Source organism: Psammomys obesus, unplaced genomic scaffold, assembly GCF_907164565.1.
Source record: "Psammomys obesus unplaced genomic scaffold, mPsaObe1.curated_primary_1811, whole genome shotgun sequence".
Classification (NCBI taxonomy): domain Eukaryota; kingdom Metazoa; phylum Chordata; class Mammalia; order Rodentia; family Muridae; genus Psammomys; species Psammomys obesus.
Window position 1 is genome coordinate 6,131,465 of NW_026596125.1, and position 12,564 is coordinate 6,144,028.

The following is a 12,564-nucleotide window of genomic DNA, read 5'->3' on the forward strand; positions in this document are numbered from 1 at the left end:
CCCACCGACGCACGAGCGCTCGGCAGCGCCGCCGTGGGCTCCGCAGCTCCGCAGAAGGAGGGGGCGCCGGCGGGAGGGAGGAGAGGGGAGGGAGGGCGCGGGCTGGGGCGGGGACGCTGCGCGATGGAGCAGCGCGGCGCCGTGGGGAGGGCCGGCGGCCAGCGGGGGCGCATGCGTGGGGGCTCGCCAGGGGGCCGAGCGCGCGCGCGCGCGCGCCTTGGGCAGCTGCGGGCGGCGTCCAGGGCACCCTTCAGCTTGCCAGAACCGGGGGCTGCGGGGACCAGTCGGCTGCTCTCCGACCCTCCACCCCCGTGGCCCTCTGAGAGTCACGGGTCGGTGTTCGAACAGTCATGACCTCGTCCGACCCACAGACAGGTAGATGTCCCAGAGTCCAAGCCAAAGTCCATATGCCACCGAGGTCAAACTTCCGGACGCACCGGTTCCCGTTTACCCGGAGTTACAGACGTACACCTCGAAAGGTACCTCTACAGCCGGCAAACACCCTCTACAGCCTGTCAAACTAGACACAGCCAACTGGAAGATGACTACCACGCCGCGTCACACACAAATACCCAGACTACACCCAAAGCGCCAACAGCGCAAGTCACGTAGGCCCCTTGGTTCACAGGCTGCCAAGCACATACCACTCACGCAAACACCCCAGCTCACTGACACCTCAGCTCACAGTGGACGCGCCCACTCGGATCCATGCTCAAACTCAGGTGCCCCATACACCCCAACCTAGGACCTGTCCTGTGCTGCCACGCGTACAGAGTGGCCCAGAGACCCCCTTCTTCAGGTTAGTCCAGGCTTCCCGAGCTAAACCACTCCATCATGGGGAGGCACGTGGGTGCAGGACCCGCTTCCAAGGGAGCCACAAGGGCAACATCTGGTCGCAGCATGTGTACTCTGGATGCAAGAACCTGGGAAAGCCTTTGCGCCTCGGCCTCTGACCCTCTGCCTTAGGCTCCCTCCTGGGCAGTGGTGCCAGGAGGATGTTTGTGGCTCTTAAAACCCTAAGGTGGAGAGCAGCGTCCCCGGGGCCTCACGCCAGCCTCACACCTCCTTCCACCCCTGTGAACGCTGGAAGGGAATCCAGAGAGCAAGTACAAGGGTCCAGACTGCCAGCTCACGTGCTTCCCAGAATCCCAGCCCCCTTTTCCCCTACCTCAGGATTTGCGTGTGCATGTGCGCATGTGCGGTGAGAGTCTGCCTTTGGGGGCTGGGCCACGGGGCGGTCCCCAAGCTGAGTCACCAGAGCCCGGGTTCCTACCGCCTGAGCTACTCAACAAGTACCAAGTCCCAGCCCTTCCCTCCCTACAACTCTGCTGCTGAGCAGGTACCCTATCATTCCAGCAACATCTCCCGGCTCAGTTCCCCGCCCCCAACCTTGAGCAGCTCCCTGGGGAAGTCGCCGCCATCATTGAGGCCCTCCAGGTTTCCGATGAAGTCCCCACAGGTCATGCGCTTCCCAATGTTCTAAGGGAGGAAAACAGAGGTCTGTGAGGCTCGCCTCCCAAAGCCACTAAGTTTACTCTTGCTTTCCGGCTCCCAGTGGCCATGCCCCACTCACGTGGCCGTGGAGATCTGTGTTGAGGAGCATGAGGGCACAGGTCAGCGTGTGCGCGCCGTCTAGGAGAGAACTGACTGTCAGCTTCGGCCAGGCCACCGTCCAGAGCAGGCCATCACCCACCTCTTTTTGCACCCTTTTGGCCCATGCTTCCTTACCACCGAACTCTGTGAAACCATTCCATCTCTCCTCCACCATTTCCTCAGCAAGGACCTCACCTCTGACCTCTGGTTGCCCCTTTCCCTAGTTCCCCAAGTTGCTGGGGCAGCTGCTCCCTGCCTGCCCCCAACATTCAACTTGCTCAGTGTACTAAACAAAAGCAAGCTGGTGGACATCACACCTACGCAGAGCAGCATATGAAGCCAAGCCTGGTCCTGCGCATACAGATGGGAGCAACTTCATGCAAACAACCTCCACCTGCCTCTCAACACACACTTGGCCTAGCAACATCCCTGCCTCACGGAGAGCTCCACATGCATGTAGCCCCATGTCACATTGATGAGTGCACATGCCTGCAAACATGTACACTCATTCCCTCTTGCACAAACACAAACCCCTCCTGTGTGGGGGTGCCTCCGTGTCTGGCGGGGACAACCCTGCCCCCAGCTTGCTCACCCTCTGAGGACAGGGCTTGAGGGTTGCACTGGAAGTACCGCTGGGAGAAGTGGGCCAGCACACGCTCCCGCTCCTGTGTCTCACCCATTAGTGCCAGCTCCTTCAGAAACACCCTGGGGTGGGAGGAAGATGATGTCACCCTCTGCCCAAGATCTCCACTCCAGGAAGTCCTGGTCTCAGAGAGTAATGTCAAGGCAACTTAGAAGACACATAGCTGGAACCCCGAACACCAAGTCTGGCCAGCGAGGCTATCCTCAGAGGGCTCGACCCACCTGAGAGCTTGATCCAGAGTCATGCCCGTGAAGACAAAGAACTTGAGATACTCGCCAGCTACCAATTTGCTGAAGTCATTGCTGTGGGCAGGGCAGATAGGTCGGGGTCACAAAGGGAAGTGTGAAGGGGCTAGCTGGGCATTGCCTAGAGACCTGGGGCATTAACTGGAGAGGGTGAGGTGCTGCCCCAGGATGTATTCCCTGACCCAAGCCTCGGTCCCAGCCCAGGGGCATTACTTCTTGCCCAAATGCCGGGCCACATCAGCCTTCCTGAAGCCGTCAAGCCGGTACAGCCTCTTGGCTAGGCGCTGGGCAGCCTCCAGGTCAGCCTTCTGCCCATTGGACAAGGTGTCGGTGCTTCCCAGGGCCAGCCGCTCTGTGCTGTCCAGCTCGGAGTCTGAGTCGGGCAGCAGCTGGTCGAGGGGGGGCTCACTGCCGGGAAGAGCAGCTGAGGTTGGGCAGAGCCCTTGAGAAGCGTCCAGACCCTCCCTTGGCTCTGGACCCAGAAGTTGGGGAATGGCTAGAGGGACACGGAAAGGTCATTTCCTCCTTTTAGGGAAGGAGATTGGCTAGCTTTCTCTCCATCTGCCTACTTCTTTCCATGGAAGTTCTGCTTCAAATCTAACCCATATCAGTCTTACTGCTATGGGAGTCCTGGCTGGTCCCCAAAGCTCCCAGGGGCCTAAATTTGCTCTTCGATATAGAGTCCCCATCTCCACACCTGCCCTCCTCAAGACAGTCTTCTCTGTGCACACTCCCATACACAGGCACCAGGTATAAATGGGTGCTGGGGAAGGTGAGGTCAAGCAAAGATCTGAGGGCATCAGGGACAGACACCTGTTCCCTTCATTTCCCGCCTTCCAGAGGACTCTCCTTGGTGCTCCCTGCTACCCATAGAGAAGTTTCTGGGGTTACAGTTTTGGGGGTTACCCCTCATCCTCTTCCTCTCCTTCCCTACCCCAGCTGCTCTACTTGCAAAGCCACCTGCCACCCCAGAGACAGAGGCCGGAAACTCCTGGTTGCTAGGCAACCCTGTCTCCCTGGCCACCCCCTCCTGTTGCCATGGCTTCCGTGACTGAGAGGGTAGCAGCAGAGGGGAAAGCACAAAGGTTAGGCTATGAAAGGACACTCCTAGAGCAGGGTTGGGACAGCCTCTTGGACAAGCCTGCAGAGGGAAGGGAAGGGAGGGGCTGGCTGTGGATCTAGCTGGGTGGGGGTGAGAGGCTCTGTCTGGGAAGGAGACAGCCCTCCAGGAGAGAAAGAGGATGTTCTCTGGGGATTCTTCAATCCTGAATCATGGTTTCTCCAGTCACTGGCTCTGAGCCCAGGGAGGGAGCTGCAGGGGGCCAATGGCAGGAGGCCTCCAAATGGGAAAACAGACATCTGTTAACCACCTGCTCTTGGTCAGGAATACATAAACTACTTCCTCATTCTGGGGCTCTGTCCCTTAATCAGCAGTTCCTGGGGGCCAGGGATTAGGGCTGACCAGGGCTGACCAGTCCAAAAAAAGAAAAAAACACAAAAAACAAAAAAACAAAACCTCACCTGCCCAGGGGTGCTACCCCCAGCCCAAGGCTATCTTCAGAGTGGGAGGGGCTGGGAAGCTCCCTCCTTGGGGGCATCGTGGTCCCAGCATCTGACTCTTCCACCTCCCTTCTCTGGGTCCAAGGACCATCAGCAGCAGAGCTGGTACCAGAATCCGGTTCAAGAGGGGCCAGTGGGGCAGGTGCAGGTGGGTCAGGCCGGGGAGCTGGGGGCTGGGGAGGCATCTCAAAGGTGAAGAAGGGGCTCTGGGTTGGGCCAGGTGAGGCCAGGGCCTCCAGGGAGGCAAGGCTGCTATAGGATGTGCCCTTGGCCCGGTGTGACTCCATGATTGCTTCAAACACACAGCTGAAAGAGTCGGGCCCATCCGCCGAGGGGCTGGTCCCAGGTAGAAAGGGCACTGGTGACTTGAGAAGCCCACAGAGAGGCATGTGGTCCCCGGGCCTGCAGAGGCAGGGAAATGTCTCATCAGCTCCCCAGGACCAGGCCTCAGCAGGGTTTCACTGAACGCTTGCTGACTGGTATGGGGGTTCTCACCTCCCCTTTCCACAGATCCAAACCCTTTAAGAAACAGTCACTGGAGTAGAGGGCCCATGAAGTTCAGTGTGTCTGCAGCATCCCAGCCCTGCCCACCCTCAAGCACCCAGTCCCCCTCCTTCCCCCTCCCTACTAATCTCCCTTTCTCCTCCTTTCCCCTGATCCGCTTCCCTCCTGCCATCCCTTTTCTATTTCTGGCAACATCTTAGGAGATGCAGCTCCAAGCTGCAGTGGGGCGTGAGACAGAAAGGAAAAGCCCCCACATTTCCACACTTTCCTGCCAGGACCCAGGGTCACACTCATGCTCCCATGTCCTCGGGCTGGCTTCCCATGTCCCCAGTTTGGCCTCCAGCTTCTGACCCCTGATACTGCAGAACCCTGCCTCATCTCTGTGGCTGCCTCATCCTGGGCTTGACAATGCCCACATATCCCTAATATTCTCCCAGGCCTCGAGCCTCTGTCTGGAATCTCCTTCCCACACTGCCCATGCTGTCCTGGTCTTCTCTACCCCAGGTTCTTGCTGGAGTCAGCAGAAAAGAGCAAGCTACTTTCCCTCAGCAGTCCCACTCACCGGGCCCCCTCCGAGGCCTCAAACACCTCGTCATCGACCTCCTCTTCCCCACCTGCCTCATCATCTTCATTGCCACTGCCCAGGCTGGAAGGAGGACCAGGACATGGGCTAGGTCGTGAGACAGGTGGTTGGGCAGTTGGGCCCTCAGAGCTGGGCTGGCTCTCAATGGCCGAGTCAGCCTCCTCCCGCTCGGCCAGCACCTCGTCGATGTCCGTCTCTCGGTAGCACCTCAGGGGCACCTTGTCCAGGTCTGTCTCGGAGTACTTGGCTGCTCGCCCCACAGCCACCCCAGAGCCTTGCTTGGAGCCCACCCCACGCGATGGGAGGCCTTGCTCTGGGGGCTTAGCACCTGTATGCACACATACCCAGGCCAGGAGGTAATTCGTGTTGGCTTGCTTCCCCATGGCCCCACATAGACTGGAAACTCTTTCATATCTAACTGCTCTATATCTGCCACACCCTTCACTTGATCCAAATGCCTGTGGAACTCATCTCAGTGGAACTTATTTCAAGAACTCATCTCCTTATCAAACAGCTCTGAAGGAGACCAGACTTTCTTCTACTCCAGGAATAACCCTTGAGAGCTGGCCATCCCCTCCCTCTATCACCCAGCTTCCTCCAGAGCCCAGCCCAACCCTCACAACCAGATGAAAAAGCCTGGAGCCTGGAGAGACTTTGGCTGACTTGGAAGGCTTGAAGGATGCCTCTCTGCCAGGACTCAGCTGCTGTGGAGAAGGCCCTGCCCTCCGCCCCCGGGCTAAGTTCAGTACTTACCGGAGCTGGGGGGGTCCAAGGAGCCATAGAAGAATTCCCATTTGGCTCGAGCGATTCTCTGGGCATGAGAGGAGACTTCCCGGGGGGAGGACCAAGTGTCCCCCTGAGCCAAAGAGGGAGTGAAAGGCACAGGACCCCAAAATGAAAGCCACACGTACAAGGACACAGGAATATGGAACAGCAGAAAGGAAACCACATGGGACAGAGATGAAGGTGCAAGGACACAGCGACAGAGGCAAGAAAGCTGATTTAGGACATTAAAGGATTGGGATGACTATGAGACAAGCCTCAGCCCAACAGGGGCTGAGCTTTGTCCCGTAGCTCGGGCACTAGGGCCCCAGGGAGCCCAAGGCAGATTGCATACCTGGTCTAGGAATCCAGTGTCTGCAGGTCCCCGGAAGTGCATGGCCAGGCGCTCAGGGGCCCCTCCCAGCCCATTGGGGAGGGAGGAGTAAAGGCCCTCGGCCCCAGCCTGGGGTGGAACCAGCGGCCCACGTGAGGGGTCCCGGCTGCCAGGAAGGGCAGAGCCTCCTCCAGCCGGGAGTGGGTCTGACGTGGATGCCTCCAGCCGCAACTTCCGGTTGCAGCCAGGTCCAAGGGCTGGGGTGGGCCTGGGGGGAGAAACCCCACCCAGGTCCCAGCTCCGACTCAGGCCTCCAGAAGCAGGCAGGCCGTTCAGTGGCCTCACACTGGCCTTCTCCACAAAACGGAAGATGACCACAGAACTCTGTGCCCCTGGTGGGGGTTGCCCAGTGGGTGAAGAGGGTCCCCAGGGTGAGGGAGCCATACGGGGTGAGGGAGGCCTTCGAAGAGGGGTACAAGGTGCTGTCACACGTCCCAGGTCCCGGCCTCGAGGACCTGGACCTGCCACTCGACGTATCAGGGATCCTGTGCTGCCATACATGCTGGCTGGAGGACTTTGAGGCACAGGGCCTTCGGGGAGCCAGCGACGAGGACATCGTGGTGGGGAGATGGCACAATCGCCTTCTGAGCAGAAGCGCATGGCACCCTGGGCCATGCTGGGGTCAGGGGGTCAGGCTGGGGGGGCAGGGATGGCGAGGCCAGGCAGGGAGTGAGGGGGCTGCATGCTCTTCAGACAGGCCTGCAAGAGAGGAAGGGGAGCATGGGTGGGGTGGACAGGACTCAGACAAGCAGGACAGCAGAGACAGAGATGGGAAGGTGGGCTTGGGGCTTCCAAGGTCCAGAGACCTCAGACTCTGAGTATGGGATCACCCATCCTAACTTCGTTGGCTCCTTCTATGGAAGCCTGACTAGGAAAGTAGTATCCACTCAGTGGCCTCCAGTGCCCCTCCTCCTGTCGGGAGTTCTGAGCATCACTTTAGGAGGAAAGAGCAAGCCAATTCAGTTCACTGAGTTCAGCTCTGGGGCAGTTTGGAACTCTGTGTATGGAGGCTGGTATCCCATTTCTGACTCCTACGGCCCTCGGTCCTCTGTAGTTCCACTTGACACTCACTTAGAAAAGGAATTGCCAAGCATGGTAATGCACACCTGTAATCCCAGCACTTGGGAGGCAGAGGCAGGACGATCTCTGAGTTCAAGGACAACCTGTTCTACAAAGTGAGTCCAGGACAGCCAAAGCTACACAGAGAAACAGAGTTGTCTCAGAAACAACAACAACAACACTCCCCCTGCCCCCCAAAAAAGGAAATATCATGCTTCTTAGAAGAAGAATGAGGAAAAAGAGGGGTTACATAGGGATGATGAAGTATGTTAACACAGTAGAGAGGTAAGAAGAAAGGCCTGCAAAGAGGCCCCTAACCTCAGTCCATAGGTGCTGAGTCCAGAAGAGACATTCTTTATTCCATACCAGCACATGCACACACACACACACACACACACACACACACACACACGCACACACACAAATTCATATACACACATGCAGAAAGACAAGATATCAATATTCAGTTAACAAATTCATAGGCAACACCCCCAGCACACACAGACACACGCAGTACTGCTCATAGACACACCCTCATACACTCACAGTCATAACAAATATGTGTATAATAGAAAAGCACATGCTTGTTCTACACACACCGATCACTAAACAGGAATGCACAAAGAGGTACCCAAAATACAGACAGGTTCTCATCCTCTGAGGCACACAGAGACAGGTGCATCAGAGACCTCCCTGCCACAATCATAAACAGATGAATATTTGCACACATAATCAGAGACACACATTCTCTCCTCCCCCTGCTGGAGGCTTACAACACCTCCCTCCCCCCCAACTCCAGGGGTATGGCATATCTTGTCCAGCCCAGAGGAGGGACCATAAAGGAAAACGGGCCTCTGGTGGCAAAGCAGGGTAGAAAAAGCTCTCAGAAGCAGCACCCCTTCCAGACAGGTTCTTGACGCTCAACAGGGGCCTGAGCCTCCCCTGCGCAGCCCCTCCTCCAAGGCACCCCAGTACTCACCGCTGCTCTTTCGGAGCTGGAATCGAAGAGAGGCAGAGAGGCTGGGCCCCGTTCAGCTGTAAAAGCAGCAAGGCTCCCGCTTGCTCCAGGCCCGCCCGCCTCTCAGTCCCTCCTCCACCCCTCCCCACGCTCTGCTCAAGCAACGCTAATCCCCCCCTTCTTTCCCAGGGCCCTGAGTCCCAAAGCACGCCACGCCGTAGTCACTACCTAAGACTCACACCAGAGGAAGGGGAGAGTGTAGAGAACCCCCATTTCTCTTCCCTAAATCCTCATATGCCCCACCCCACTCGTGTTCAGTTCTCTCTTGTCCATCGTCTCCTGAACCACACGCAGGGTCCAGCTGCACACGCCTGTCCTGCTCCAGACCCCACGCGTGTCCCTAGGAGGCTGCCACATGACCTGTTACATGCCACACGCTCTCCCGCCCCCACAAGCACGCGGCCACGCAAAGCACACGGTATGGGAGTAGACCGGACCCGCCCCCTAAAACCAGAAGACCAACTATGAAAGGGACCTCAAGTGAACGCAGCCTTAAACACTTCGGGGTTCTGAACCCCAGACCCAGGAGTCCTGTCCTGACCACCCACCCGGAGTGCAGAGGAAGGATAAGTCAGACTCCAGGAAGAACTTCCTTGCTGCCTAGGTTAATCGTCCCTCCTTTTCAGGGGCGGGAGTTTAGAAGAGATGACCCCGAGACTGGGAAGAGAAGCCCAGGCAAACCTTGTGCCCTTGGCCAGGGTGGAAGAGGGTCTGGCTATTTTAGGAAAACGCCACACGAGTTACTATGGCAACTATTCTCCTTTGGAAGGCCAAGACCGTCAGGTTATGACCTGGGAATGAGGAGAGGGTCGGTTCGGGTGGTCAGAGGGTGCGAGGACGTTCGAGGCGGGGGTGCGCGGGGCTCACCACGGGGAGGGGTGGCGCGGGTTCCGCGAGGTGCTGAAGGGGACAGCGCCAGATTTGTCGTAATGCGCAAGCGCAGAGGCGCGAACAAAGGGGCGGGGGAGGAGGCGCGCGGCCGGAGGTGGTGCGCGCCCACGTGGATCCTTGCACAGATTCTTCCAGGCTGCCCCTTCCCGGAGCAGGATGAGAAGAGGAAGCAACCCCCTCACCCAACTTCACCCTCTTCTGCTCTTTCCGGTGCTGGCTTGCTTCTCCATGCTGCACTGAGTAATGAGGTAGTGTGGAAGGGATTTTGGGAAAACCAGGATGTCTGGGTTTTTTATCCTTGCTTCGTTGGATCCTGGTTAATCCTCGTTTGCCCATCTTTAAAACGGGCCGGACCTGCCTGTCTGCGCAGAGGTCTATTAAGCCCTGGTGAGATAACGGCTGGGAAGCAGCTTTTCTTAGGAAGAAGTGGCTGAAATGTTTGCGCAGGGGCGCGCAGCCTTGTAGTCTTTCACATGCACACACACCCACCTCGAATGCTGGAGGAAAACATTACGCCAGGGGGTCCCCAGAGTGGGATGTGGATTTAGTATCTGGGGGCGCAGTGAAAGGGAAACCAGATGATTGAGCTGCAAGCTTTGGGGCGTCACTCTCCCTACAACTAAGCCAGGGCCAGTAGAGAAGCAGTATGCTAGCGGGCGGCGCTGAACACGCATTCCTCTCGGACTCTTGACCGCTGGGAAGGAGGACGAGCTAGTCCTATATAGTCCTTTCTCCTTAGGCAAAAAGCCGGCCTACGCTGCCGTGAAGTGAAAGGAGATGGATGTCATGACTGTGCACTTCACAACTCACAAGGAATGGCAGGTCTGAACAAGTTTCCTTGATAAGAAAAGCCCTAGCGTCCGCCATCTAATCCATTCTTTTGGCAACTACTTATTGAGCACCTACTACATACCAGTTAGTTAGAGCCCGGGTAGCCTCTCCTTTTTTTTTTTTTCAAAGTCGCTTAAACGCGACTAGAGGACAGAAGGAGGCACTCGGTAACCTAGGAGTCCTGGCTCCGCCCCTTCTGCCTTTGGCCTTGTCTGCTCCTCCCATCACTACTCAGAGGCGGCTACTGGCCCGCAACGAAGCCCGAAAGCAGTCTTGGCTCGCCGCTGCTGCAGCCTCGGGCTTTAAGCCCCGCAGCTGGGAAGACATCTAATGGTCCACACTGCCTGTTCTGCCTCAGTTTCGGGATCCATCCGGAAAGCTTTCGGATAAGGACTCTCAGTGAGCCCGCACTCGATTAAATCGGTCTGTCTCTCCAGACCCAGGAGGCGGGCTCGCCGCAGCCGCTTCAAGGCCAAAGCTAGAAGAGCTTACTGCGCACGCGCAATAGACAGCGATGGAGCCACCAATGGAGCCGTCCGGAGGGGAGCAAGAACCCGGAGCTGTCAGGTACCGAGCACTGGAGGGGCCGAGGGAGGGAAAAAGAGACCCGCGGGAGGGCAGCTGAGTCCTGGCCCGAACTGGACCCATCTTGCCAGCCTGGACTCTGGGGTATAACAGACGGACTCGCACGTAACAGCGGCGTGGGGACATCAACGCCGCTTTACCCTCAGGCTCCTGGACCTGCCCTGGGAAGACGTGCTGCTCCCGCACGTCCTGAACTGGGTCCCGCTGCGCCAGCTGCTCCGGCTGCAGCGCGTCAGCCGCGCCTTCCGGGCGCTCGTTCAGCTGCACTTGGCGAGGCTGCGCCGCTTCGACGCCGCTCAGGTGAGCCGGGACCGGAGCCCCGCCCCCGCCTGGGTACCACCCTCGCCCCGCCTCCAGTCCAGCCCCAGCGGCGCCGTAAACCCGCTCCGACCCCAGCTGCGATGTGAACTCCAGAGAGCGGGTACTGGGCTGCGACTCGGAGAAAGCACGGTGCCTCTCCTGGGAGGGCAGGTGGCAGGCCCCGAAGGTAAGCGGCCGCCAGGCAGTGTCCCGACCCAGGGACAGACTGAGTCCCCGTGCCTCCCGCCCGCAGGTGGGTCCACAGATCCCCCGGGCCGCGCTAGCCCGGCTACTGCGGGATGCCGAGGGACTGCAGGAGCTAGCGCTGGACCCCTGTCACGAATGGCTGTCGGACGACGACCTGGTGCCAGTAGTGGCACGGAATCCACAGCTACGGAGTGTAGCCCTCGCCTGCTGCGGCCAACTGAGTCGCCGAGCGCTGGGGGCGCTGGCTGAGGGCTGCCCGCGTCTGCAGCGCCTTTCGTTGGCTCACTGTGACTGGGTGGACGGGCTGGCCCTGCGTGGCCTCGCTGACCGCTGCCCGGCTCTGGAGGAGCTAGACCTCACCGCCTGTCGCCAGCTCAAGGATGAGGCCATCGTGTACCTGGCGCAGAGACGAGGCCCCAGCCTCCGCAGCCTCTCGTTGGCAGTCAACGCCAATGTAGGGGACACCGCGGTCCAAGAGTTGGCTCGAAACTGCCCGCAACTCGAGCACCTCGACCTCACAGGTTGCCTTCGGGTCGGAAGCGACGCTGTAAGGTGCCTGGGCATGGGGGCGGTAAGGGGGGAGGTGGGCCGTCACTTTGGGGTAGGGTGGTGGGTTGTACTTGGCAAAGACCCGTCAGAAAAAAAAAAAAAAAAAAAAAACAAATCTGGGATTTTTTTTTTTTTTTTTAAGGCTAGTAAGCCTACAATTTAAAAAAACAAAACCAACTTCTGAGCCAAGATTGACACACTGAGAAGTGTCATATAAAGTTCATTTCTGGCATTTTTGCAACAAGAAGGTTAGGCTTGAAACACCGGAAAGTACTAAGGGTTGATACTCTCTAGGAGCCAGAAGCCCCCAATGAGCTGGGGCCTGCAGCCTGTAATTCCGTCCAGGACCCCTCCCTTAGGTACTGTAGAAAGAGCAGACGGTGAGCTGGAGGGAAGCCCGGTATTTGCTGGAGCCGGCTGCAGGGTTGCCGGGCTGACCCTGCAGACCGGGCCTGCACCTAGCACCATCCTGCCCCTCCTCAGGACTTTGGCCGAGTACTGCCCGTCGCTGCGGTCGCTGCGAGTGCGGCACTGCCACCATGTGGCCGAGCCCAGCCTGAGCCGCTTGCGGAAGCGTGGTGTGGACATCGACGTGGAACCGCCCCTGCACCAGGCCCTGGTGCTACTCCAGGACATGGCAGGCTTCGCACCCTTTGTCAACCTGCAGGTCTGACTGATTGTCCTTCAGCACAGCTGGACTGTGTAGTCGGGGCCTGACTCTGAGTGGTCGGGAAACTGAACTGCGGGGGGCCTGTGGTTGAGACCTCTGATATATCCTGCTCCACCCTGGAATTTCAAATAAAGAGCTTTTTACCCCTTCTTGCCTGGTGTATGGGGGAT

At 58.4% G+C, this 12,564-nt stretch overlaps 2 protein-coding genes across 5 annotated transcripts in view; one reads left to right on the forward strand and one right to left on the reverse strand.

Annotated features, from left to right (window-relative positions):
• Psd (pleckstrin and Sec7 domain containing) overlaps positions 1–10,183 on the reverse strand; it is a 16,275-nt gene extending 6,092 nt beyond the window's left edge. The window contains exons 1-11 of one of the 3 annotated variants that reach the window (XM_055629956.1): positions 10,166–10,183; positions 8,323–8,378; positions 6,246–6,983; positions 5,882–5,984; positions 5,108–5,456; positions 4,003–4,443; positions 2,695–2,889; positions 2,458–2,538; positions 2,186–2,298; positions 1,574–1,632; positions 1,390–1,479 (exon numbers count right to left, since the gene is read on the reverse strand). In XM_055629956.1, coding sequence (XP_055485931.1) covers positions 1,390–1,479; positions 1,574–1,632; positions 2,186–2,298; positions 2,458–2,538; positions 2,695–2,889; positions 4,003–4,443; positions 5,108–5,456; positions 5,882–5,984; positions 6,246–6,899 — 2,085 coding nt within the window. In that variant the 5' untranslated portion in view covers positions 6,900–6,983; positions 8,323–8,378; positions 10,166–10,183. Of the gene's footprint in view, positions 1–1,389; positions 1,480–1,573; positions 1,633–2,185; positions 2,299–2,457; positions 2,539–2,694; positions 2,890–4,002; positions 4,444–5,107; positions 5,457–5,881; positions 5,985–6,245; positions 6,984–8,322; positions 8,379–8,540; positions 8,714–9,228; positions 9,286–10,165 lie in introns of those variants that run through there. The other 2 variants (XM_055629953.1, XM_055629954.1) reach the window with 2 other exon arrangements.
• Fbxl15 (F-box and leucine rich repeat protein 15) lies at positions 9,400–12,543 on the forward strand. 2 transcript variants are annotated; one of them, XM_055629958.1, is made up of 6 exons: positions 9,402–9,500; positions 9,992–10,074; positions 10,521–10,650; positions 10,815–10,968; positions 11,222–11,727; positions 12,208–12,543. In XM_055629958.1, exons 3-6 carry the CDS (start codon positions 10,598–10,600, stop codon positions 12,395–12,397), a joined length of 903 nt encoding a protein of 300 aa, XP_055485933.1. In that variant the 5' UTR covers positions 9,402–9,500; positions 9,992–10,074; positions 10,521–10,597; the 3' UTR covers positions 12,398–12,543. The 2 variants fall into 2 exon arrangements, with proteins under 2 accessions (XP_055485934.1, XP_055485933.1); XM_055629959.1 differs by lacking the exon at positions 9,992–10,074 and having other exon boundaries at positions 9,400–9,500.
• Positions 12,544–12,564: the final 21 nt, after the last annotated feature.

Bases quoted from the DNA above. Each gene is read 5' to 3' on its own strand.
- Fbxl15 (XM_055629959.1), top strand. From the start codon at position 10,598: ATGGAGCCACCAATGGAGCCGTCCGGAGGGGAGCAAGAACCCGGAGCT. The intron at 10,651-10,814 runs GTACCGAGCACT...CTTTACCCTCAG, and splicing joins CAAGAACCCGGAGCTGTCAG to GCTCCTGGACCTGCCCTGGG. The intron at 11,728-12,207 runs GTGCCTGGGCAT...GCCCCTCCTCAG, and splicing joins GTCGGAAGCGACGCTGTAAG to GACTTTGGCCGAGTACTGCC.